The sequence below is a fragment of the Telopea speciosissima genome, chromosome 6, assembly GCF_018873765.1.
Source record: "Telopea speciosissima isolate NSW1024214 ecotype Mountain lineage chromosome 6, Tspe_v1, whole genome shotgun sequence".
NCBI classification, from domain to species: Eukaryota; Viridiplantae; Streptophyta; class Magnoliopsida; order Proteales; family Proteaceae; genus Telopea; species Telopea speciosissima.
In genome coordinates this window covers 59,838,952-59,866,663 of record NC_057921.1, presented here as the reverse complement: position 1 = coordinate 59,866,663, position 27,712 = coordinate 59,838,952, and the positions used below count along the sequence as shown (strand labels likewise).

The 27,712-nt window shown below is 38.2% G+C and overlaps 4 protein-coding genes and 1 non-coding gene across 5 annotated transcripts; 2 read left to right on the top strand and 3 right to left on the bottom strand.

Moving 5' to 3' along the window:
- Positions 1 to 1,513: 1,513 nt before the first annotated feature.
- Positions 1,514 to 1,936, bottom strand: LOC122666008 (putative non-specific lipid-transfer protein 14). Its single transcript, XM_043862124.1, has one exon. It carries the CDS (start codon positions 1,934 to 1,936, stop codon positions 1,568 to 1,570), a length of 369 nt encoding a protein of 122 aa, XP_043718059.1. The 3' UTR covers positions 1,514 to 1,567.
- Positions 1,937 to 2,675: 739 nt separating this feature from the next.
- LOC122664300 (probable pectin methyltransferase QUA3) lies at positions 2,676 to 12,049 on the top strand. Its single transcript, XM_043860060.1, has 7 exons — positions 2,676 to 3,238; positions 5,391 to 5,594; positions 5,697 to 5,907; positions 6,001 to 6,262; positions 8,990 to 9,364; positions 9,797 to 9,892; positions 11,483 to 12,049. The coding sequence occupies exons 1-7, from the start codon at positions 2,816 to 2,818 to the stop codon at positions 11,700 to 11,702; spliced, it is 1,791 nt and encodes a 596-aa protein (XP_043715995.1). The 5' UTR covers positions 2,676 to 2,815; the 3' UTR covers positions 11,703 to 12,049.
- Positions 12,050 to 13,147: 1,098 nt separating this feature from the next.
- On the top strand, positions 13,148 to 13,220 carry TRNAR-UCU. Its single transcript has one exon. It is a non-coding gene; the product is annotated as a tRNA-Arg (tRNA).
- Positions 13,221 to 13,717: 497 nt separating this feature from the next.
- LOC122664301 (RHOMBOID-like protein 2) lies at positions 13,718 to 17,728 on the bottom strand. Its single transcript, XM_043860061.1, has 5 exons — positions 17,161 to 17,728; positions 15,844 to 16,007; positions 15,251 to 15,414; positions 14,282 to 14,532; positions 13,718 to 14,119 (listed from the first exon to the last, which is right to left on the bottom strand). Exons 1-5 carry the CDS (start codon positions 17,448 to 17,450, stop codon positions 14,005 to 14,007), a joined length of 984 nt encoding a protein of 327 aa, XP_043715996.1. The 5' UTR covers positions 17,451 to 17,728; the 3' UTR covers positions 13,718 to 14,004.
- Positions 17,729 to 24,939: 7,211 nt separating this feature from the next.
- LOC122666234 (60S ribosomal protein L24-like) lies at positions 24,940 to 27,002 on the bottom strand. The gene is made up of 5 exons (XM_043862389.1): positions 26,898 to 27,002; positions 25,906 to 25,981; positions 25,662 to 25,763; positions 25,389 to 25,537; positions 24,940 to 25,235 (listed from the first exon to the last, which is right to left on the bottom strand). Exons 1-5 carry the CDS (start codon positions 26,906 to 26,908, stop codon positions 25,085 to 25,087), a joined length of 489 nt encoding a protein of 162 aa, XP_043718324.1. The 5' UTR covers positions 26,909 to 27,002; the 3' UTR covers positions 24,940 to 25,084.
- Positions 27,003 to 27,712: the final 710 nt, after the last annotated feature.

Genomic DNA, 27,712 nt, shown 5'->3' with positions numbered 1-27,712 from the left:
TCGTGACACACGAGACAAAGACACATTATGAATCCTATAATAAGACCTAAGCTCCTAGCCTATTCATTAATTTGGAATTATGTATAACCAATTAGTGCTTTGTTTATTAATTCCTCCTTTTAGATCAAATTAAGAAGAAGACGAAGAAAGCAAAAAGAATTGTAATCCAAAAAGTGGATCCTCCATTGATTGGGTGGTTGAGAGAGAGAGAGAGAGAGAGAGAGAGTGAGTGAGTGTGTTCTTATAAGATAAAAAGCCACATAATCCAAAAAAGAAATTAAGTATCAAATAAATACAATTGTTTGTTGTAGAAATGATGCCAAGCCAAATTGGGTGGTAGGTAGTTAGGTCAAATCGAGTCCAAAATCTTTACGTTAACCACGCCATTAACTTTCCAAGTTCACATGCAATTGTTGTTAAAAGAGGCAACTAAAACTCATATTGATTTTTCCAATTCGACTTCTCTACTTTCGTTTACTCCTACTGTTCGTGTGCGGGGCACACACAAATAAGGCGGAATGTATCACCTTATCTCTGTCCGAGCGAGGATAAAGCGATACTTTCTGTCGCATTTGTGTGAGGAACCACACAACAATACCGGGCAAGTGGAATTAGAGGAATCGGATCCTGATTTTTCACCAAAGAAAAAACTAATATGAATTTACATTCACTTGCTCTACTTAACTCCACCAGTGCAAAAAAAAAAAAGGATGACACATGCTTGACACTATGCAGTGTGCCCAGCCTTTTTGCTTTTTTTTTGTTTGTTTCTATTTTTCTCCTTTTGTCACCAATGGGATAATATCCTTTTTCTTCGTCAGAAAGGACACGACCTATTTAACATTTCACCATATTACATTTCCTTTTTTCCACCACATGCTGCACCACTGAAGTGACAATGAAAAGCTTCATTAAAGAAATTAACCCTTTGTAAAATTTTGACTATAATTCCCAATTTTACATCCCTTTATCAATTTCTTATGATACAATCATGGGCGTAGTTTTAGAAATTAGTATCAGATCGATCGGTTCGTATTTGTATCAGCTGACACTAATACTGATAAATATATTTTGAGTGAAAAATTGATGTTGATACTTGGTTGATATCAGATCGATGATATGGTATGAACAGAGGATAAAATGGTCAAAATGCTCATACGAACTGATATGTATCGAATATAATATAAGGGCAAAGGTGAAACCCCTAACAATCTTCTGTTCTCATGTTCTGACTCTGCTAGGATCTTAGCCTTGATACCATTTGTTAGGGATATGAGTAGAACTCATCCTCAAAAGTTAGCTGTTACAGAAGACGGTACCCAAATACCTATAAATCTCCACATGGGCTATTCAAATCCAATGTGAGATTAATAATTTTGCCTTTTGTGTGGGACCCCAACAATACAATATATAAAATCAGTTGTAAAGACACAAATTAAATTTGTTTTCGATATGTTAAAGGCAGAAAGTGTGATAAGAAGACAGTTTATGATGCTTCAATGGAAATAATGAAATGAAGAAATAGTTACAATTGTGATAGAGATGAGAGAGAGAAAGAGAGATTTAATTACAAGTTGCAATCGGTATTAGGGTCAATAGTGAAACCTAGAGAGACTCCACAAAAACCAGGTATTGTAGCTATAGCAGTTGCATTTGAATTATATGTAGATATGAGATCCATCAAGCATCTGCAAAGCAATTCCCGATTGTTGCTAGTGAATTCAGCCATGTTCTTGAGATTCACAAGGACATCGCAGCATTGGGATCCTGGCATTGGATCTGGTGTTCCATTATATATGAAATTGGAGCAAGAGGTAAGGATTGCTCTCACACTGCTACAATCTCTTGTTCCACGTCCATCCAACAAGGACAGAAAGGAAACCATAATAGCTATTGTTCCCATTATCCATGCCTCTTGGTTGAGGCTTTTCTTCATTGTCTCTTTTATTTAACTCCACAGCTTCACTTCTACTTCTGCTTCACTGCTTTAATTAGCTTCTTCAGTGGCCAACTTTCAAACTTTTTATAACATCTTTCCGTTTAGTCCCCAACGAGTTTGGGAAGGTATGACATGAAGATTGTATGCTAGCCATGAATGTCGAATGAATTGAGTTTCACCTTAACCGCTGTAACCATTTTGTTAAGAAAATCATAAGCCCAAACCCAAGCCCAAGCCCAAGTCCAAGCCCATTTATATGGGTTGGCCAGGCTGAGATGGTATCCCGAGCCCAAACAAATCCTGGGTTTGAGTTTACTGGGCCTGGGCCCCGAGCCCAAGAATAGGTAACACCTGCACGTATCCATGTCTGTGAGGGAATGGAATAGCGCTTTTTTTTTAGGGTAAGAAGGGAACATCGCTTTATGCCTTTATGGCATTGGGAGGTCGGTGAGGGAGACATTCACATACTACGAGATTATGATTCCTCCCCTAGATTTTGTTTTTTGTTTTTTTTTTTTTAAATCTGGGTCAAACAAAGACCAGTTCTTTTCTAGGTTTACTGTAACAAAGGTTCTCTAGCTCCTCGACCATATCCCTTGTCTGTTTTCCTGCAAACAGGAACTTTCGGAAGAGAAGAAACCTGATCGATTCAAGAACAGTCGGTATCCACTGTGATGAACTAAAGCGAGTGGGTGGGTGAGTTAAGACTTAAGAAACCCCCCCTCCTTTGCTCATCACTCTCTCTCTCCCTCTTGTTGCTCGTACATTATCCCTACTTCATCTTCGTTGAGAATCGCTGCCAATTGCAAATACAGCAAGAATTCATTGATTCTATAATAACCTCAATGTGTATCTGATCCGATCTGAGCTTCTACAATGGGACACCTGAATTTGCCTCCTTCGAAACGAATTGCTCGGCAGTGGAGGCTTCTCGATCTGGTCTCTGCTGCCTTCTTCGGTGCCGTTTTGGTTTTCTTCATACTTGTATTTACCCCACTTGGTGACTCCCTTGCTGCTTCGGGACGACAGGCGCTTGTGCTTTCTACCGGTGATCCTCGTCAGAGACAGAAGCTGGTTGCCTTGGTTGAGTCTGGGCTGCAGCAGACCATCGAGGCTTGCCCTTCCGAAGCGGTAGATCATATGCCATGTGAGGATCCCAGGAGGAACAGCCAACTCAGCCGAGACATGAATTTCTACCGAGAGCGCCACTGCCCCTTGCCCGAGGAGACTCCAGTGTGCTTGATACCTCCACCCGCAGGCTACCAGATCTCTGTCCAGTGGCCAGAGAGCTTACACAAGGTATATTTCATTTGCATTTATCTTCCTAATGATTGATCCCTTGATTGCCTTATTCTTTCTTATTTTATGTTTGCCTTCAACCAAGAATTCGGCACTCAAAACTCTTTTACATTTTTAACTGAATTTTCACTCCACCAGATAATATATTCCTCCATGATTAAACTGTGCAAATAGGACCTCTAACTTGAGCGGGACACAGCCGGAACTAGTAGTTTGTGTGTCTCGGTTGCTGCTGGATTTTTCATATTTTTCTTGTTTGTTTGCCCATAGTTAATAAGCATATTAGGTAAGCAACCCGCCACGCCATTTGACTGGAGGAAGAAATTTTGTATGAGTTACTCTCTTTTAAAGATAAATGGTGTTATGACTCTGGAGGAATAATTTGAAGCTTAAACAGTCAATCCTCAACAGTCGTTACCTTGGGGAGTCATTGAGTTTCAACGCCCATGTTGGCCTTAGACACTAGTGCACACCATCATACGTTCCATACTTATTGATGAAGATCCCTTTAGAGCTTTATCTGAGCCCAAGTCATGTAGAAATCAGATGCTGCATGCCTTTTGATTGCTTCGTTTTGCCAGTGCGAAGGAAAGGGAAAACCTGTATTTTATGATATTTATTTGATGTGCTGGAAGTGATCCCCAAAAAGATCGGAATCCTTCATGATATTTATTTGCCATACTTTTACTGATAAAATTCTTGTTTGTGGCTGACATTAGATGAAGTCCAATGGGATATTTTTGTAGACTGGGGTCTGGTTCTGAAGATAAGTTCATATGATGCTTTGTAAGAGGTTTGCATACCGGAAGTGGAAAGGTGGCTCTTTTAGAGTTTGTCTCTTTGTTAATGGGAAATTGGTGGTTTAAGCTTCACTTGAAGTATACTTATAACTTACTAGAAGCATCACAAAGATGATCAAGATCATTAACTCATTATAAAGAATCTTTAGATAAGTTGTTTAATTTGGAAAGCATCCGAGTTTTATTTTTCAAAATTATTCACGAAGTAATAAGCTGCAAAATGAAATAAATAAATCCATGTACAGAACAGAGATTACCAATATTGGGGTTTTAGTGCACAGTATTGACATTGGTATCGGTCGCTGCTTAAACCAATACAATACCGATATGTATTGGGCCGTGTCGGGTCCGAATCGGACAGAAATTCAAAAGACAGTCCCTTTTTTACCGATACGGATACGGTCACAGCCGATACTGATACGATTTGGACGATACAATGCCGATACCTAAAACCGTGCTCTATAGCAGCCTTGCAGGGAGGGAAAAATGACTTTTAACTTCCTATGTGTGTTGTGACTAATCGAAACCTGTACAGGTGCCACTTGATCAGACAACTTGCCTCATGTACTTTAACCTAACAGACCACAACCCAAGCTTTGTGCTTCTACACAACCACATGCATGTGCAAACCAACATTTTGATGAGTTTGGGAACCTGGATTATTGAGAAGAGAATCTACTTTGTGCATTTGATTTTGGATGATTGGTAAAGCCACTAGACTGCTTCAACCTCAACACACCGCTGCATTAAGAGGGAAATCTATATTTCACCAAGACTGGATTATTTATTACTTACTAATTTAGTATTGTATTTGAATGATCAAAACAGTACCAAAATAGCTATCAAGGCGTCGAGGCTCCTTGGTCGCCTTGGGTGCCTTGCCGCCTTGTTGGTGTTGCCTTGATTTTAGACCCTCTCCAACGCCATGGTCGCCTTGCTGCCATGATAACTATGAATGGCTACATTCTCCTAACTCAAATTCATGCAAAAAACATTTGTATATGAATTCATGATCAGATTAGGAATTGCAGAAAATTTAGAGCAGTAGTTACTTGTTAATGGAGGAGTAGAGGAAGAAGAATAAGAATAGGGGAAAGAGAATGGGAGGGCTGTTAACTGGAAAAACTTGGGAGATTACCTGCTTTATTGTTTCATTCACCCCTAGGTAGAAAATACTTTCCCTTCTATTTTTAGGCAATGAGTAGATGATGTTATCTGTATAGTTTCTGGGTTATCAAATGTTTAAATATTTTCATCCCTCCCACTTGGTTATAGAGGACACCAATACTAGATGTTACCATATCGAGGTTATCTACATGTCTTGGAACTTAAATATTGTCCTTCATATGCAGATATGGCACAGCAATATGCCACACAATAAAATTGCCGACAGGAAGGGCCATCAGGGCTGGATGAAAGAAGACGGTCCATACTTTGTTTTTCCTGGTGGTGGAACAATGTTTCCTGATGGGGCCATACAATACATTGAGAAACTTGGGCAGTACATTCCTATAAGTGGAGGAGTTTTGAGGACAGCCCTAGATATGGGGTGTGGGGTAGGAATTGTTTACTTGTATGTCTTCAAAATTTTATTCATATTTGTATCTAAAAGTACCACATTATTAAAAAGAGAAATGCATGACTTGGTTTTCATGTAGGTTGCAAGCTTCGGGGGTTACCTTCTCAAGGAAGATATTTTAACCCTGTCATTTGCTCCAAGAGATTCACATAAATCACAGATACAATTTGCTTTAGAAAGGGGAATCCCGGCATTTGTTCTAATGCTTGGTACTCGTAGATTGCCTTTTCCTGCGCATTCCTTTGATTTGATGCATTGCTCTCGTTGTTTGATCCCATTTACTGCCTATAGTAAGTTCGTACGTCCTTCCTGTGCCTATATTGTTTACTTAAGATTTTCTTTTTTTTATTTTCTTTGATTAAAAGGAGACTTTTGATTTGCAGATGGGACATATTTTATGGAAGTGGATCGGCTTCTTCGACCAGGTGGATATTTTGTTGTCTCTGGTCCCCCTGTACAATGGCCTAAACAAGATAAAGAATGGGCGGACCTGCAGGCCCTAGCAAGAACCTTGTGTTATGAGTTGATTGTTGTGGACGGGAATACTGTCATCTGGAAAAAGCCTTCAACTGATTCATGTGTCCCAATCCAAAATGAATTTGGGCTTGAATTTTGCGATGACTCGGATGACCCAAGCGATGCATGGTAAGCTTCCCAAGATTCCACTCTTGGTTTATTGCTTCAGATTAATCCTTAGTTACAGAAACCTTCTACTTGAAATACAAGAATTCCACTTCAGAATCTTATCTTGTTCCCAATCCCATACATGATTAACCCTTAGTTACAAATTTCTCCTGCTTGAGATACAACAATACCACTTCAGAATCTTGTTCTTTTCGCACTCCCTTACTTGCTTCCTAAGCTAGCAAGTCAAAATTTCCATAATACCTCCTAACCCTCTTTTGTAGCTTGATTCATTTCCTATCACTAAATCCCACTCTGTGTAACTAAAGATTCAATAATACCTCTCTCTCCCCTGTGCCATACACTTCATGTTTAAGGTGAGTTTACACTAAATTTCCCAGTTCAAGAACAAAAACTTAATTTTTGGCTGTAGGGGCGATTTTCAACTTTCAAATGTTAGGGTTTTTCCCAAATCAAAAAATTTCATAGATCTTATTGTGATAAAACATCACTAAAAACCAAAAGAGCAATAGAATAATCTTTTGTTTTGATGTCTAAAAATTTATTTTCATTCAGGGCAATTTAAATAGCATTTGCGTACACCAAATAAGGTTTTACCGGAACATAACACCTTCAATATAAATCAGATTTAAGCAATCTTGGATTTGTTGGAAAGCTGGTTTTGTGCTCTACGTACTACAAAAAGTATCATGTAAAAATAAAATCATTTGACTAGTCAAACTTATTAGAGAACAAGAACATTTCTCTAAATCGAGAGCTGTTTAATTACTTATAGATAAGATCATATTTTCCAAGAAAACTATAAACCAAAATGTGAGACTAGGTATACTAGGACAATGATCATTTCCAAGAAGAGTATAAACCAAATGTATGTTTTGATTGTTTCAAACTTTCAATAGTTTGCTTCTTCAGTTCTGTTGTCTTCTATGCTATGTTGATTTTTGATGACTTGATGTGGCTTAATATTGATTTTTTATGATATAAGATATATATTGTAGCATACTAAATAATGTTAGAAAAAAGGGGAAATAAAAAATAACTCTTGGTCGCCTAGGCGTTGCCTAAGCGTTTAGGCTCACCCCTCTACCCCCTTGAGTCGCCATTGTCACCTTGACAACTATGATGGTTGTCCTTAGGTATTCACCATATTGTTCATATGGTCGTCACACTATGTACTCTTCGGAATGGCGAATTCAAAATACAGGTATGAGTATACATACAGACATACAGTGTATGCATTGAACTAGATCACACGAGAATCTTGCCTATGTATGGTTGGACAGAAATCCGGACAAGGTTTGAGGTTTTGGTCCAAATCGAAATTTCAGCCAAAATGTGGTATTTTTTTTGGGAATTTCGATGTTGGGTTTCGGGGGCCAAATGACCAAATTAGGTCATGAAACTTGTAGGTCACCCTATTTTAGGCCCTCTAAACGTGGTAGAACCCTTAGATTTAAAAAAAACACACCCAAAATGGTAGTTTGACTTCGAACCCTAGGTTGGTGTCTACGTTGTATACATTCTCTAATATGGACTATTCCACACAATCTTTAGTTTCTGTAGTTCGAAACTGAAGGTTGCAAGAGAACAAAAGAAGAAGGGAGGAGATGAGAGTAGAGGGACGAAGAAGGAGGAAGATGGTGGCAGAGTGTTGTGGGAGAGAATAGACTTCTCTCCCCTATATTGCGTCACTTAGCCAAATACAACAGAAATTACATACCTAACCCCCCCCTCCATGCTGACATAAGGTAGCTAAGGGACGTAAAATGGTAAAAAAGGAAAAGCACTTTAAAACATAATATCTCAGTACCCTAAGTACCCTGATTACATCAACTCTAACACTCCCCCTCAAGCTAGGGAATAAGTGTCATACATACCCAGTTTGCACAGAAAGGTACTAAATTGATGAGTGATAGCTCTTTAGTGAAGATATCAGCCAACTGGTCGCTTGTCCTCACAAAAGGGGTGCATATGTGTCCATCATCAGTCTTTTTTTTTTTTTTAATGAAATGCCGGTCCACCTCAATATGTTTTGTCCGGTTATGTCACAGGATTGTGGGTTGTACTTATAGCAGCTTTGTAATTTGCAATAGTCTTTCTACAAGCAGAACATATTCGTGACACCAAAAGAATTATTACACAAAAAGGTTTCTCAGTTCTAAATCAAAAAAGTAATCTGCAATAGTCTTTCTACAAGCAGAACATATTAGTGACACCAAAAGAATTATTACACAGAAAGGTTTCTCAGTTCTAAATCAATTTTAAATGGCATAAGGCAAAAACAATTAGAGATTGCATGTTCTCTTATTTTGAGTCTCACTGTGACACCAGAACAGCTTAAAACAACAGTGAAGATTGTACTAGTAATTCAATCATCTAGATTCCCCCAACCCGCCGCCCCCCCCAAACAAAAAAAAAACACAATTCCATCTTTCTTCCTCTTTGCATTGTCATTGAGCATTGCAGAGGAGAGAACAGTTTCAGGTGTAAGACCAGAGTTCTAGGCAATATATGGAACAGTAGTTCAATCAATTTGGTTTAAAATTTTAATTATTGATTCTTGGTTGGTTTGGAATTCAAAATGTGATAGCTCCAATAATGTCCCCAATTTTTTTTTGTTCCCCTTTTAAATTACTGCTCTCGAGTGTAAGAATTTCCAACTCTTGGACCATTGGGGCGAAATCTCAATCTAGGTGAAAATTTGTCTCAACTCCAATGGTTTTGCAGGTACTTCAAATTGAAGAATTGTGTAAGTAAGATGGCCTCCCTCAAGGGCAAACATGCTGTTGGGACCATTCCCAACTGGCCAGATAGGCTAACTAAGCCTCCTTCAAGGGCTAGATTAATGAAAAATGGGAATGAAGTGTTTGAAGCAGATACACGACGTTGGGCAAGAAGGGTTGCATATTACAAAAAGTCACTCAACTTGAAGCTTGGGACCCCAGCTGTACGCAACATTATAGACATGAATGCCCTTTTTGGGGGTCTTGCAGCTGCATTATTATCTGATCCAGTATGGGTGATGAACGTTGTTCCTCCTCGAAAGTCATCAACTTTGGGTGTGATTTATGACAGAGGATTAATAGGAGTCTACCATGATTGGTATGTTCTAGTTCTAATACCCACTTTTCTGGATTGAGTTATATGAATATTAAATGTTTAAAAGCTTATGCATTGTTTCTTCCTCTGGTTTTAAACTAGACATTAACAGATGTTCCAAAACAGTTCAAAAGGTTTTTCATTATATTGATTCAGTAAGATTTTGGAAATTATTAATGAACATCAGCATTCTAGTATGTCAAGCAGGCTGCAGTTTCTGCATAATTATAGCCAGAACTCAAGTAATAAATCAATGACTGAACTGGATACGAGTCAAAGTGATTGGGAAATTTTTTGTATAGAATCTTGAGTTTAGTACCTTGTTACTCTAATATCACAATCATTATGTTGCTCTTTCCCTCCTAAAATTAGGAAGCTTCGTTAGTTATAGACATTGGATGGATGTGCTAATAGTTATATGATTGGTGTTGACAGGTGTGAGCCTTTTTCAACATATCCTCGAACTTATGATTTCATACATGTATCCAATATCGACTCACTTATAAGACATTCTGGTTCCAGCAAAAACAGGTATTGAATTTTATAACCTCGTCTTTCTGTCACAAACTTATGTGCATTAAATTTTCAATCTATGTATGAGACATTTGATATGCAGAAGGATTAATATATTTATTAAAATGAACTTGTGTATCCTGAAATCATGGTATTAGTTAATACATTATAAAATAATACATTAGAGACCATTCAAGAAGCAAAATTACCTAATTAACCAAATGGATTAACCATCACATAAATGATCAATTCTTTTGGTTTATCTAGAGGTTGTTTATACCAGAGAGCATCTGAGTTCCACCACCACCACCAACCCCCCCGCCAAAATAAATAAATAAATAAATAACAGTAACCAGGCCATGGAATGAAAGAGAAACATAAGTTGACTAGTCGGCTCTAAGAACTTGAAGATAATTGTTAAGGACTCTACAAATCAAAGCCAGATCAAGCAATTGCTATCCTTGGTCTGTGTAGGACTTCCTTTTTGCAGCACAATAAATACGTAAGAGAATGTGAAGGGGATTCAGGTGTTGGTATTATCCATGATTGCTCAAATACCTCAAATAGAGGATGTTGATGTGGAGCATTTTACAGAAGTATTTTGGGTAATTTGAAATTTGATCTATAAAACCAATGACCTTTTGAGAAAAATCCATTAATTAATAGAATATCCGCTATTGATGAAATATTCCAGTAGTATCACTCTTATTTTCAAGAATTCCTACATGCAAGGATATTCAAAGTGTTGATTGTTGCCTTAATTCCAAAAATATGTAGCAACAGTTAGATTCAGTCTCTACAACTTTGTATTCTACTTGAATTTAGGCAATGAACTTAATGAATGCTTTCAATGTTGCCAATAATAAGTAATTCATTGGCACTGTAATTATGAGGTTTCATTTGTCTTATATTTTTCTTTTCTTTGTAATGAAAGAAATGCAGTTCCTTGAAAAGATGGGATTATATTTTGGGGAAATATCCTCGATATTCGAAGTTGGAGATTAAATATCCCAAGTGCACACCATGTTAGACTAATAACAGTAGTATCTTAACTTTGAAAACAAATATTATTTTCATAATTTGACCTGAAATTGAAATTCAATTCCAATTCTAACCAGTGGGGCGGTTACAAAATCCACCAAGCTTGCTGTTGTGATGTGCCTTCAAAAGATCTGGCTCTTTTCATTTCTCTAACTACTAAGAGATCCTATTAATTTAATGCAAGCACAACACATGTTTTAATCCAGATTTGAATCATTCCAATTTTGTCGGATGTTCCAAGTTAATTCTCCAAAGCATGATCATCTCAAAGACTCAAACCAAACACTGTGATTCTTCTAACACATGGAACTCCCAAGTAATTTGGCATCTATGTTCCAAATTTTCATTTATCTAAAGGGGTGGTCCGTGGGTTAGTGTGGGCTGGACAATGCCTAGGTCATAATTGAACTTTTCCTTGATGTCCTGTATTATATGATATACAGGTAAACTCAAGTCACATGTCTCGGAGAGCTTGAAAATAATTAATTTTATTTTTTCCCTTGATGCATCTTTCCATCAATTGTAATGTATTGATTTGGATTTATCTTCATATGCTCTTGGTTGCAGGTGCAATCTTGTAGATCTAATGGTGGAGATTGACCGGATGTTGCGCCCAGAAGGAACAGTTCTTGTTCGGGATTCTCCTGAAGTCATTGACAAGGTGGCTCGCATTGCACATGCAGTAAGATGGAGAACCACTATTCATGAACCAGAACCAGAATCGACAGGAAGGGATAAGATTCTTGTAGCAACCAAGACATTCTGGAATCTACCTTCAGCCTCTTAATCTACAGTGTACGAGTATCTTCTTTTTCTTTAAAAAAAAATTCTCCCTTCTGGGAGTCCAAGAAGTTAAATGTTTATGCATTAAAGAAAATGCAGCTTGTCTTTTTGTTCTTCTTTTGTAAGTTATGGTTTATTTCTGTTAGAGATGGAAGGGGGAAGAAGAATTTTAGTTGTGAAATGGAAGGTGGTGAAGGATTCAAATGAGGCTTTTAAAACTGTCAGATAGCATATGTTTGTTACAAGGGTAACTTAGTTTTGGAATCCACTGTAAAATAGATTTAATTGTCCAAGCAAAAAATTCAATGATTCAATGGCTCTCTCAATCTATCCTTTCTCTCCATTCAAAATGTCTATTCGGTTTAGAATAACATTGTAGCTAAGTTGGGAGTAGGGATTTAGTTCACGATGTCGTTGCTGCCTGTACCGATATGAATCGGCCGGATTGGATGATTTTTGCCTCCCAAAATTTTGAACCACCGATCCGATGTTGGACTATATACCTATTCCTAAAGCTGTGGTTGGGAGTTAGTTCTCATCTCTGAGTTGTTGGTAAAGGTGGGTTGCCTCAAGTCGTGTTGTTATGGCCCAGAAAAATTGTCGATTGACATAACCTAACTTAGGCAATGACAAACAATGGTTAGTCATTCAGAAGGATCCAGCAAATTGAGTAGGTTTAGAAACGTTCGAGTTGGAAAAGAATGGTAGAGGAACTTTCTGACCCCCTTTGGCCCCTGAGATCCCTAGTTATAATATGTCTGGGCGCATCCTGTGCCCCTGGCACCCCATTATAGAGAACATTTGGCCATGTAAATATGGGGTTTTTACCCATTCCCTGCTTTTCCCCACCCGTTTGTTGTTTTCTATCGAGAATTCTTTACTCATGAAAGGGGAAAAAAAGATCTAAGTTTTCTTTCACCCATAGAGAAATTGAAAAGAGAAGCTCTAATTAATCCACAAGGTCTAAATCTTTGTCTGGACTGGATAGAAAGATATTTTGAACATCTACGATATGAGCGGGAATTAATGATGCCATTTACTAGTCTAAAAATCCAATCAAAGTATCAAATCACCTTGATGAAGAGATTCTTTAGTTACTATTCTAGCCTCTAGGAATCGAATTAAAATGTCAAATAATCTTGGATAAAAAGATTCTTTTTTCACCCAAAAAATTAAATTTTATTGGTCCATGCACACGATGCTTTGGTTGAGGGACGTAGCTCCTCTCCAGCGTGGGACACGCACATCCAATGAATGGGTTGGCATGATCCACATACCAGCACACATCCCAATGTGAATCGTGCTAGCCCATCTGTTGGATGTGCACTAGACGCAGTATCATACATTAAAGGGCAGTGAGGACAATTCATGTGAGAAAGAAAGAGATAAAGATAGAGAGGGCTAAGAGAAGCTTTTTCTAACAAAAACTGATAACCATCTAATGCACAAGTACCCGTGGCCTAATGGATAAGGCGTCTGACTTCTAATCAGGCGATTGTGGGTTCGAGTCCCACCGGGTATGATTCTTTTTGAATTATTTTAAGGCTTCTAAAAGGCATATACATAATCTGTCAGTTGGTCTCATTCCATAATTAGTTTTGATCAAACTGGTATTAGGCAAGGATTGATTGACTGACTGGTTAGGTTATCTTCGGCCATATTTTGGAATACAATGATTAATTCATTGATCATAAGTCCGTCTTAATCAGTTGGATTTTAGTTGAGTATGTACATACGATTATTTAATTGGCTTCATTGTGACCAAGTAGTCATCGGTTCAAGTCTGGAAACAGCCTCTCTGTGAAAGCAGGGGTAACGTTGCATACATCGAGTTTATGACCCTCCTCAAAACTCGCAGTAGCGGGAGTCTCGTGCACTGGGTACATCCTATTCGTGTTAGACTAAAACTGACCAGTTAATTACACGTGTATTCAATCCCCAGACCTCGCTCAAGAGGTGTGCATCTTAGGGTAAAAATAAATGGATAAGACCGACAGTAGAAAATGAACTCTGAAGTTGAGAACAAGAACAATAAAGAATGCAATTGAATTAAAATGTCAAATAATACAAAAACCATCTATTCATCTATATTATACGTGTTTACATATCTGGAGTAGCAGGAATCAACACCTAATGCAATACAACCTCCTTCTATGTTCAACGTCCAGGGACAGAATGACTAGAGGTTGGGTGGGGAAGAAAGCAACCCAAATTCTTCAAACCATATGTGCATGTAACATAGCAAAAAGCAACAGAGTGGGAAAATAAAAAAATCAGATGCCAAGACGTAAGGCAAGAACAGGCTTTCAGTTACTCCCACAATTCCATCTTGAAGTGGGGACACAGCTAAGGTAGCGACACCAGTGGCAGCGCTGATATGCATTAACCCCTTGAAACAGCATCACCAACCCGACTGTGAAACTGCAAAATTAGACATCAAAACAAATAAAGTTAATCTTATACTTGTAATGATGAACATAGCAATGAATTTCAAACTTGGGGTGATGGATAACTACTAAAATTCGCGGCATACATATATGCAAACAACAAAGATTTACTTGTACTTCAATGGGTAGAACTTACCCGACAACCAGCAAAACCAGTGAGACCACCCACAGTACATATTGGTATGTCTTGTGTTTGGATTTTGAAGGAACATTGGCTGGAAGGTTATGACGGTCCACCCAGCCAAACTGAGGTCGGAGCAGCAGAACAAAGCCAAGGAGGAAGCCTGTCAGGAATCCCCCGATGTGTGCAAAATTATCAACATGAGGAAGAATTCCAACAGCTAAGTTAATGGCAATGATGATCACAAGTGTCAATAATGCTGCAGCCTGCATGAACAGAAAAAAATAATAATAATAAAAAAAAAAAAGGATTGTAATGGGAGGCTACAACCTTAATTAATCATGGTAGTTCCAATTTACAACTATTCATTATCAACTGCTAAGAAACTAAAATGACCAATTTACAACTATCCATTATCAACTGCTAAGCAACTAAAATGACTGCAAAAACAAACCTATTTAAATGAAAAGATGAAGAAGACATTAGCCGTTCTTTCAACATCAAAAACCTTAAAAGCTCTGTGTAAAACCAATATAATGTTTCCATGGGGAAAAGGTTCTGCAGTTGGTGGCTATACCCCTTCACTGGATAACCTCTCTGTTTTAGCCACAAGGACAGGGCCTATACAGACTGCAGGGCCTATACAGACTGTTTAGAACCCCTTCCGCTTTCAGCCATCTAACCCACCATGTATTGGATCTTAACCTTACAATGCCAGCTCTAGAAGAGCCAAAGTTTCAATTGTGGAAATGCACAAAAAGATTTCTTCCTCTTGCCACATGGGAGGGGCCCATGGGCAGAAACTTACCACATGAAAATAGGGGGGCATGGCCAACACATGGAACCCTTTGAGGCAGCCATTTTAGCTGCAACAACAGAGATTCCTGGATTGTCTATATCTCTATCATAGGTAAATTCAATATGGGAGCCAACATATATGACATCAATAAAACTATTTGTGAAACATGCTTGGAAATCTCTCACCTTATTGGAATAAATAGTCCAGTTTGAAATAAGTTCTGAAAGCATGGCTCCAAGAAGTCCAAACAGCGCACCAGAGGCACCAACAGAGATGTTACTTCTTATGAAAAGGCAAGAGAGAACACTCCCTCCAAATCCAGACACGAGGTAGATAACCCCAATTCGTACTGGAAAATCATACCAAAGGCAAGTGCTAAAGCTTGGTCAGAGGGATATTAGGACAAAGCAAATGCAGAGAAAAGACCCAGACAGAAAACCAACTACATTCACAGGGAGATTGCTTAAGATGACAGACTAAGGAATTCAAAATTGGCTGACATCACAGGATATAAGAAAAAACATAGGCAACTAAGTCTAGATCAACTTTGCTAGAGGTTTCATAATAACAGCAGAAACAAGAAGAGTGACAATGAAAAGACCACCTAATCCAACCTCTCACTTATCTATTTCACTCAAATGTTAAACAATGCCAACAGTAGAAGTAATAAGAAAGAAGATAATCAAAAATAACGGAAACCAGACTCAACTTGAAGTAGGGATCACTTTCATCTCCCATCAATTCAAATGAGCAAAGCAATAGGAATAACAAAGCTTACCAAACCCAAATTGCTGTTCAAGACGGATCCCAATGAAGAGCAAACTGAACATGTTTGCAAGCAGATGAATGACACCTGCATGCAACCAGATACAAGAGATAAGTCTCCATCCTTGATGCCCGTGGACCACTTTGTTCCAATCAAGAGCTCCCAACTTCTCCAACCTGACAAAGTAGGTAAAACCTAAAGATCAGTGTTGCCTTTTGATTTAATTTTCTAGGTACCAGGGATAATCCACTTCATCAATAAAGAATATCAATTTCATGGAATTTCTTTTTGTACTACCACTCAACTACCCTAGGCTAATGAGGTGCCTCCACAACACCATCAAGGCTAAAAAAATTACAAGGTAAGGAAGTCCAAAACCCAGAAAAAAGAAAATAATAACGCATTCCCACAAGTAGCACAAGTGACTCGGTCATTGAAAAGTAACACAAGCTTATAAGCTTGTATATGTGTAAGAATTTTTTTTTTTCTACCTTAACTTGAAAAAGTCTAGACTATGTTCATCATTCATACAGGCTAAAACTATCTAAGCAGAGGTGCAAGAAGAAATCACAAGATGTCAAACTCTACTCCCTAGATGCTTTAAGTGCATTTTGAAGAAGCTGGTTAAAAGCATCAGGTTATTACATCTAAATACCCTATCACAAAGTAAAGATGTAGAAATAAGATAAGAACAGAATTTGATCAACATTTTCTAACTCAAAGCTGAGTGTGCGAGCAAAACCACAGACACACTCTGACATGATAAAAATCAGAGTTTCAGGTTGATGCTTCATCAGATCCTAAATAGAAGTACAGTATGCTTTCACCAAACATTTATCTAAGCAAATTATATGAGAAGCCTCCACCAACAACCTATATTGGTAGACTTCCATTCACATTTGAAAAACATTCTGAGCACCTCCAAAAAAAGCAATTTTTTTCCGAATTTAACTGCACCCCTATTGGTTTTCTATAGGAAATATTAATGTCCAAGTGAAAACAGCCTAAAGAATTTCCCCAGACCATAATAAGGGCAAAGAACCAAAGAACCATCTCATATGAATGCCCCGTGGTAGTAACAAGAAGATCCCATAACCATAGAAAATTTTCGTCGAAGAATTAAAACTAACCCATCTCTGCAAATGAAACGCACAAAATTTCCTGTGTACCAATTGAAAAGCCCGAAAGCTGCGCAGACCGAAATACCCAAATTTTACGCAATAGACTGAATCACTAACGAATTATTTTTGCCCATCCAAAGAGAGAGAAATAAAATGTCAAAATAAGAATTAAGAGAAACTAACAAAAAGATATTGAAAGAACAATTACGTTGAGGAAGAGGGTCCAAATAGGGGATTCTCTCGAAGAGGCTGAAAGGAAAATCTACGGAGACCCCCGGCCACGCAGTGTCCTTGAGAACTAGTAATGTTCTTGGGGCAATTGTTGAAATACATGGTCAATATGAACATAACAACGTTGGCCACCACAAACGCAGGAATCAACCATGAAGTCCATTGCTTCTCTGAAGTATCTTGGTAATAAGAAGACGAGTAGTATGAAGAAGGGTAGCCATTTCCCCTGTTCTTAGCACCTCTGCTCTCCAGATCTTCGCCCGCCATGTGTTGTCCACAATAGTTCGTCTCAAACTCTTCACTACCTCCCGATCGCTACTGTCCTCCTATGGATATATCTCAGGAAAACTATAACAACAAACAAAAACGAAATAATAAAGTAAAAATAAACAAAGTTTGCCTTTGGCTTTGCCTTAAGAGAGGAGTTGTGTCTGCACTGCAGACACGGAGAACAGGTGAAGTGGCTTGTAAGGGAGAGTCGGTGGAGATGAAACCCTTCATCACTGAAATATAACGCGAAGAGAGATAGCGAGAGAGAGAGAGATTCCTTCGAGTTCTCCCGGGCCAACCGTCGCGGTTATTGTATATCCCCGCGTTGCCGCGTTCGCTTATTATCGGTTGGCCACTGCACCAGCGGTTGGGCCAATGGTAATGGGAGTGTGCACATGGGAATCGACCACTGAGGGTAGAATGGTCATTTCGTTCACCCATATTTCCTCTTTTCCTATTTGGAAAAAAGAACATTTTTATTTTTTGATAGAATGCAAAAATAAAAAATAACATTACTTGGTTATGTTGCCCTTAGATACAAGGGGTGCACAAAAATGTGAGTCCACCTCAAGTTCTTGTACAACACAAATGGAATCCAAGAGAATGAGTAGATTCTATCTATGCACTCTTAGGCATGCAAGAATGGTTCTTGTATGAGAACATGAGCAGTTATCAACCCCAAGGGACAGCTTAGTTGGTAAGAGATGAGGTCTAAGGAAGCTGAAGGTCCTGAGTTTGACTCCGCCTCCCCTCCTTGGGGTCACCTACTTGAGAGGAAACTCCCTGGTGAACATGGGGGTCCTAGTATCTCCCGATTCGTGTGTGTTGCGGGGTCGTGCATGAACCTTGGGGGAATTAGTCGGCCAAAGGCCCCCATATTGGTGCAGGGGCTTACACGATCAAATAATGATCTCTTGCCTCAAACTTATAGTCTATAAATAATATATGACCCAATAAAAAAATATTAGACTCGTGAGAAAACCCTAAAGTCAATAAAACTTGGACCTTATTTAGTCATTTCTTAAATTTGGATGAGTCTTGGTGACTACTGATTAGATTTCATTTTTATTTTTATTTTTTAAACCCTACTTATAGCCGAGTCAAACTTTATTTTTCCAATTAATAATTCTTCCTCCAAAAAGGAAAAAGAAATGGAGCAGGGAAAAGATTAATTTATTTAATGACTAACATACCCTTTTTAGTTTGGGTTTAGTTTTAGATAATGACATGACAATGAACTTAAAAAATCAATTCAAACATGGGTTGTGGATGGCACGTTATAACAAATTTCACCAATGATGATGAGTAGGGATGGTTAAGATTGTTTTTTTTTTGAAAAAAAAATCTCAAATAAGGTGGAAAATGGGCTTATATTAAGGATTAAATCACAATTTTTTTCACTAGCAATTAAAATAACAAATTGGCCGATTTAAATCGGAATCGGAGATCTCCTATGATTTAAATCGATTTTTCTAAATAGCTTTTCTAGGGTTCCACGTGTTTCTGGTGGATTCCATGCAACAACTTCTGAATCATTTCTAGTCGATTCCAATCCAATCCTAAACCCTAAACCCGATTTCAATTCCGGTTTGGGTTTTTGAACCTTGAGCCTAGGTAAGGAAAAAGAGAGTTCATAGACACTTCACAACGAAGGGAAGCGAACTGATTTGGCTATCACAATGAAGGACCAAGGACAGAGAGGGGAGGGGGTCTCTTAGAAAGTTCAAAACCAAGGAAAGTGAACTGATTTGACTTGTTGGTTTGAGTTCTAAAATCATCTGTTAATGAACATTTTTTGGGCTTTTGACCATACTATGTTAAATCTCCTTTTCAAACTGACAATATGAAAATGTGGTGGGGTTAACTGGGAATTATAGTTTCTCTTCATCCTTTTCAAACTTCTAGTTTGAGTTTAAGGTGGGGTGTGAATTGTGTTATCAAATTCTATGTTTAGAATTACAAGTAAACTATTTTGATAGCACATGATATGGGAAATGCAAGAAAATCACCTTCCAATAAGTATGTGATACGGATTAAGTTTTCCTTCACCTATGTTGTGAGAGAGAGAGAGAGAGAGAGTCTCTTCACCAATGGTGATGCAACCTTATGATTAAACTCTGGGTTAGTACTAATTCCCTACCTTATGTTCCGTTTGGTTGCAAGGGGAATTAAAGAGAAGGGAAGGGAAGGGAAAATTTTCAAACCTAAAAATGAAATTTTTGTAATCATTACCCCATGTGATTGTATAAACTACTAAAATTTCTTACCATATCTAATAAAGATACATTTTACATGTAATATTTATTTTACATTTTAAACCAAAGGGAAATAGATGAAAAGTAAAGTGAAATTTAATAACCAAATATGGAACGATTTGGAGTTAGATACATTGTCATATGGTGTCACATGAGGTAATGATTAAAAAAATTCTTTTTTTAAGTATGAAAATTTCACTTTCCTTTCCTTTAATTCTCTTTGCAACCAACAGAGCCTTAGAGATCAAAAATAATATTTTCTAATCCAACCAAAGAATCAGATCCCAAAATTGAAGAGATTCTAATGGGTCCATGTTATGTTGTTATATATTAACTTTTTACACGGAAGGAATTCAAATTAACAGACACACCTGATTATTATTACTTGATGGCAAAAGTTTTCCTTCATCAGCATCACCACGGGTGAAATACTCTCCAATCTGGAGTTATTATTACTCCCCCAATTTTGGATGCCCACCATACTCCCTTCGTTGTTCTCTTAACTTACTTCTGACGAATAAAAACCCGGGGCCTTAGTTAATTTCATATGTCGTTCTATTGTCACTGATTTGAGTCAGAAACAGTCTCTCCGCAAAGCAAAGGTAAAGAAGACTTTTATCCTCTTCTATAATATAAATGGAACCCTTTTCTCATATGGTTACACACGTACATTCCATTACTTGTGCACTCATCTGTCATGCCAGTCAATAAATACATCAAATTTAAAGTACTATATCATAATTGTGTGTTCTAAGATCCCTATTATATTTTCAATTAACATCAACTTTAGGCTGTGTTGATTTCGCATTCTCGGACGTTAAAAACAATTACTTTTATCATTGGAAAATGTAAAATTGACTTAAAATGCATTCCAAGAATGGGTGCCAAACGCTGCCTTAGGCTATACTTTTATCAAAAAACTAGTCTTTACTGTTAACCTACCCAGTCGGGATCATTCTAACATTCTGAAGGGCATTTCGGTAAAAACATGTATAAACAAACAGTGGGACCAACTCCAACCGTTAAAACTTACAACTCACCCAAGTGGAGAAATTGAAAAGTGTGTGGTTGGTGAGAGTGGGTCCCAGTGAAACCGTGTGTTACGTGTGTTTTGCGTGTTTGGTGGGCCTGGGCCTTTCCTCAAGCCGCCAGTAAATAGAACGAATATTGTCATACCATCCATGGATCCATGAGATTTTCAGGCGTTCAACTCCACTTTTGGGCCCATCACGGTGTAGGGTTGGTAGAGAGTTGGTTTCCCCACGGTTAGAGTGGTTCTGTTAAACTTACTTCCAAGCTACTCCACGTCTGCACTATCCCCACCCCACCCCACCTTACAATCCTCACAAGCGGCGTGGATTTCTAAACCCACCTTAGATTGCTGCCAAATTAGACCTCCAAGACCGGGGTGTCAATCGGTTTGGATCGGGTTCAATTGATTTCCCCCAATTTAAGGACCCATCTCGATGGTGTGGGAATTGTGTAGAAAGGTTATCTACCATTAGTAAATCAGGTTTCATAGGTCAGGCATGAACACGTTTCTATTTACTCTATTATCGATCAATAATCGGACTCACGTTAATCGGAGTGTAAATAAGCTATATACAGTCGGTTATCAATGTTGGTCCGTCCTGGTCGAGTGTTTGTCGACTACAATCAAACACCGAGAACAATCAAATAATAATCAGTCTAGGCCAGGCACTGGACCATTTACTAACTGGTCAATCTGATTTTGGGCCCCAAAAAAAAAAAAAGGTTGGTGTTTAATCATTAATTAATGGGATTAGATTAACCCTTGGCCCAAAAACTCCATACAGGTCACTTTGACCTAATGCCTTAACACAAGATTAACATTGTGGATATAGATTGGCATTTATTTAAATTCAAAGGCAGAAGGGGAACTTTGAGTACAAACCCACCCCAATGTCTCTTTCGAAGGAAAACTTTCTTCCTTATTCTTATATCTGCTACATACTACAATTTGATAAGCATGCAGAAGAGTACTTTCAATCATTGTAGTACAGAATTTAGCTCGTCTCCAGGGAACCCAGCATGTCCAAGGTGATGCCAACCGTTGGGCTATACCGTACACATCCCTAGAGAGTGATAGGGAGTGAGTACCACCAATAAATCAATAATAAACGAGAGTCCAATCACCATTGGTGAAGGGTTTCTTTCTTCACTTTTTATAAATTCTTTAATGAAAAATATTGGCACTCATATTTCTGCGGTGTAGCGTGGTACTGAAAACCTTAATTACACTTAAGGTTGTGACCATAACCATCCCTTTTTTTCTTTCTCTTTCTTTCTTTCTTTCTTTATTAGTGATACTTTTTTTTTTGGTAAATCTTTATTAGTGATACTTAAGAGTCTTTTGATGAAAAATTCACACATTTATGGAAACCTTAGCTTATTCTTCTCAATTCTAATTTCTAATTTTTGAAGTAATTAGCTTTATCACTTACATTAGAAATCAATAAACAAATATGCAATATATACCCGTCCACAATTAGAGGTCTATTAACAAATTTAAGCATAAGATAAACTACGAAGGATAAAGTGACACAAGATGGATAACTTTTTTTTTTTAAAAAAAAAGGAATTTTTTGTGGGGACACCCATCTTCCAAAAAAAAATTCACACAATTGCCAGGAAAACTCTTTGCTTACTCAAATCCAGTGGAGGTCTTGGTTTCCGTTCTAGTGCTACTAACAATTCAGCACTCTTATTAAATCTGTGCTGGAAAATCTTAAAAAACCCTTCTTCCCTATGGGTTCAAGTTTTGAAAGCGGAGTACTTTTCTTCTTCTTCATCTCTACTCAAGGCCCTTAGGTGTCGAACTTGTTCTGAATTTTGGAGGGGAATTCTGAATATTTTACCCACTTCTAAAAATCTTCTTTGATGGAGAATTGAGAATGGTCCTTCGGAGCACATTTGGACAGACCCATGGATTCCATCCTTACCTTCCTTTAATCCTTTGTCATTCCCCAACCCCAACCCCCCCCCCCCTTCCATCCCCATCTTTGTATTCTAGGGTGTCTGATCTCTTAAGTTCTAATGGCGACTGGAATGTCCCTCTCATCTCTTCTATTTTTCCTTTCAATACTTCTAAGGCAATTCTTAAGGTGAAGCTATCTCCTCCTTACACTACGGATGAAATCTTTTGTCCCTTTTCTAAAACTGGGACTTTTTCCACCAAAGTGGTTGTTTCTTGTCTTTTAAAACAATCCTCCAATAATCCCATTCCTAACCATTCTCCTAACTCCTTCCCTTGGAATAGCATGGAAGTTAACGCTGTACCCAAAGTTCAAAATTTTTCTTTGGAAATGCTGTCACAATGGGATCCTCACTTAAAACTCTCATTAATAAATGCTTCCCGATTCAAACCACTTGTGTTCTTTGCAAACAATACGGAGGAATCACTGTGGCACCTCTTCTTTGACTCTGAGTTTTCAAGGTAGATTTTGTTTGCCAACCCTTTGGGCTTTAGAATTTCTTCTCTTTCGGTTAATTCTTTCTCTGAATTATTTTCTACTTTGTACAGTGGTGACTTTCACAAAAGCTTTGCTCTTCATTTTTTAGAATGTAGTTCTATTATTTTGTATTTTATATGGACTGAAAGAAACCGTGTTTTCCATGAGGAAGCTGAACCAAATCCCTATTCGAGTGCTTTATCTTTTTAATCGTTGGATTGCCTTCACCACCTATACCTGACCTGGTTTTTTTGCACATGTCTTGTGACTCCAAAGGCCAATCATTCTTAATTACAGATGGAAGTTTCAATACCAACTCAAAGGAAGGCGGATGGGCTTCTATTGTGTTATTGATAATGAGAACCTTATCTTCTCTTTTAACTATGATCTAGTAGATTCAGCAGATGAGACAGAAGGAATGGCAATCGAACAAGGACTCAGAAAAGCAATGCCCAGAGGGATCAAGTGCTTAACCATTTGGACAGATTCGACGAACATGGAACCATGGCAGAAATAGGATACCTCTAACAAATGGCCATGACAACTTTTTCATCTTTTATTTACCATCTCTTCCATTATTAAGACTTTTGGATCTGTGTCTGTAATTAAAACTCCTAGAGAAGTAGTTAGAACAGCTCACCTTTTGGCCAACAGGACCAGATTAAACAAATACTGACTCTTTCTTAGGTTGCTATTCTGACATTTCTATGCTTGGGAATTAAATCTGTGTTTCATGAAAAGAAAAAAAAAAAAGGTGACACAAGTTAATTAACTCTTTTTTTCTCAAGCTGTACTTGATAATGGATGGCTTAAGATTCATAAAATTAGAGACCTCCATCATGAAACAGGGCACTGCGTTGAACTGGTAGATACAGGATTTCAGCCTCAATATGGGAGGTGATGGACCCAGTGGCCTTGATACATAGTCAAGTAAAAATAAATATGCAGATGAATGTACTTGCATGTTAATGTTGTTCAATATCCCTAGTTAGCATTTAGTGGACAAGAGATCTTTCAATCACAAGGCATTACCACAAAAATAATAGATGACGCATTCTTACAAAACATTAAGACCCAATATAGGCGGTGAAAGCCCCAGTTGCCTTGATATATAGTCAAGTTAAAATAACTATGCAGATGAATGTACTTGCCTGTCAATGTTGGTTCCATGAGGCTGGATCCTCTGCCGTACTGCAAGGTGTGTGGTGCACATCCTGAGACACAGCAAAGGCCACATGGCCCACATGACCTCTACTGTGCCAAAGGATGTGCACTGCAAATTTTGCTCGTCTCCAAGGAACCCAGCACACCCAGGGTGCGGCCAGCCGTTGGGCTGTGCCGCACACATCCCTAGGCATGAGCCGAGATGTGTGCAGCACAGCTCAACCACTGAATGCCTTCTGGCAGTACCCTGGGCACTGGGCTCCCTGGAAACAATCCTGAGCCATGTACCGAACACCCTGTAGTACGGAGGAGGATTTTTGTTGGTTGTTCCGTATCCCTAGTTAAGCATTTAGTGGACAAGAGATCTTTCAATCCCAAGGCATTACCACAAAAATAATAGATGATGCATTCTTCTTACAAAACATTCCGAATCCCAGCTATTGTTTACCACCCCACACCCCCCCCCCCCCCAATTTAGGGGAATCCAATCTAAGTTAATCATTATGTGAAGCTTCAGTCATCCATCAAACTGAAAGGATATAGTTTTTCAGAATCAAAATACCAACATATTCCACAAACAGTCAAAATTTTTATCAAAGATTAAAAAGCTACTGCACTTGAAAAATTATAGGGATATCTCTCCAACAGAGTTTTGGACATCTAAGTCAAACCATACAAAATCTCCAGAATGGAAAAACAACCTATCTGGTGTCTGCTTCAAAGGGCAATAGCTGGCAAATCAGCGCTTTCCACCACCTCCAAGTTTGGCACCCTTTGGCGCAGCACCCTTGGGTAAGTTACCCTTGGTCTGTGCTTTTTGTGTTTTAGTCACCTCTGCTTTCTTCGCCTTCTTCTCATCCTTAGTTTTTTTTATCCGCTCCTTAATTTCACTGCAGAATGCAAAGTATTCAGTGAAGCAATTAGGTAACACATAGTACTTCAAGGGAGGGCCTTGTTTACAGCTAGAACAAGTTTTGGACCACTTGAAATCATTGAGATTACAAGAAAGCCAACTTTGAAAGCACTGAAGAGGGAGAGCATACCGTAGAGCAGCTTCCCTGGCAGCATCTCGGACTTCTGCCTTCTCTGTTCTTTTCTTTTGGATCACCTCCAAGGTAGCACCAACAATCGACCTTGAATAAGGCTTCTTGGTAGCACGACGTCTTTTCTTTACTTGCTCAGCAGCAATGTCCTAAGAGAGATAGAAAAAAATCAGATTAATTTAATCATTGATCAAGCATAGCACACAAATATAAATTAAAAAACATTTGCAGCAATAAGAACATAAAGATGACCGTGATGACAACAATGTTTACCTTCTTATGCTGCTTCCTATACATGGCTGTCCATGTTAGCTTCGAAGGCTTCAGTCTATTGTGGAAATACCTCTTGCACTTCGAATTTGCAAAGAGGAAAACCTAAATGCAATGACAGATATCAGTCAAAAGAAAGAAAAGCTGAGAACTAACAACTAATCACCCCACATAGAAATGCAGTACATGCGACAGGTTAGACGTACTCTGAAACTAAAGCAGCTAAAAATTTATAGCAAAGACTCACCTGTGAATCAGAACGAACAAATCTGATACCCTTGCCAGGGTATATCTTGGCACCGCTGAAGCGGCAGAGCTCAGTCCTGAAATGCAATCATTCAGTGTTGAATAAAAAATTTGGCTATAGAGAGCACGGCCAGATGTCAAATGTATGTTTCATTCTCCTCAGAATTAAACTTTTGAAATAAATATAAAAAATAAATAAAAAAACGTAGTATCTCACGTTTGGAATGCAATATCATGAGCAAGAACTCATCTTTAGAATTATTAACAGTTACTGCTGCTATTATATTTTGGTTGTACAATCTCAGACTTAGTTTTAATCCATTCTTCAAGCCTCGATATCTCCCTGTACTTTTTGCTTTGTTCCTTTTCCTAAATAAATTGGCAGCTCTCAAATAATGTTTCTTTTGGTAGCTCCTACTGTTTGTTACTTGAACATGGGGATCCTCTCTATATTCAACCATTCAAATGGATTCATACTTTGAACTAGAGGGCCAAAGTGCTCGTATCTTCAGTAGGAAGTTCCAGATCTATAAAATCTGGCTTAAAAACAGAACAAATAGATATCCTTAACAATGGGGTTGTACTATACATCAAATTTGGGTATAATATGCTTAGGTAAACCAGAGTCTAATCCGGTTAAAATTTGAAAATAAACCTTGAATCGATCGATCATGATTTTCAAAGTTTAGTGAACCATACGACCGAATGAAGAGTCTAATGGATATCTATATCAAACTTTTTAACCAAAACCAGCAAATATGGACGATTAACTCATCAAACACAGAATGGCAATATCAAGCTCACGAAGTTTTGACAGAAACCGTAACAATTGAAACATAAGCACGAACAAATCCCGGTTTAACACATAGATAACTCCACGAAACACAATCAAAAGATAACGATTAAAGCAGAACAGAAAATAAGTTACCACAAATAGAAAACTCCACGAGACACAATCAAACTATAAGGATTAAAGCAGAGAGAGAAACATACTTGAGAACCATGGCTGCCGCTTTCCTCCCCTTCCGCTCCTTCCTGTCACTCTTCAGAAACCCTACTTGCTGAAAGCCTAAATACGTCGAAGGTACATGAGGATCGGAATATAATACATCTAATCCAGGACGTACAGGCTATATATTCCTCCATAAGACGCTTGATTAGAATCTTATTTTCAAATCTAAAATAGTTTTAACGGTGCTCCACCTGTTTAGGACTTTAACTTGATTTTCTATTTGACCACGGAGATTGATGCTAATCCGACAGTCCTAAGGCAGGATATATTTCACAGATACCTTTTTCACGGTGTTATTGTTGCACTGAGTAGAACCCTATGAACGAGTAGGGTTCCAACTTGGAAAAGGCGAACCGGCAGACACGAGTTCGATCAGGCCCAGCCCATTTCTACACGGGCTGGGCTGGAGTTTTGAACTTGTGAGCTGGTTTAGTTCTGAGAAGTGCCAATCACTGTGTCAATGCAGGCTGTGTTAGGGTTGAGGTTTTGGTTGCAACTGAGCCCCAAACTGGCCTCACATGTATAAAAATAAGCTTTTGTTTTTTTTTTTTTAATGTGACTATCTAATTTTAGGCTAAAATAGTAGGAGGGAAGCATCTCACATAAAAGTAAGGATCGAGTTTGCCTTAAGCCACGGTCCATTCACCGCGGGCATCAGATGCGCAGAGGAGGGTATTTTCGAGTACATACTAAAATCCTATAGGGGTTTGTGAACCCTAGGTTGATATGGTAAAGAAAAACCTTCTCCTAAAAGTAAAGTAACTTTTGTAAAGATATCTTCTTAGCTTAGATAAAT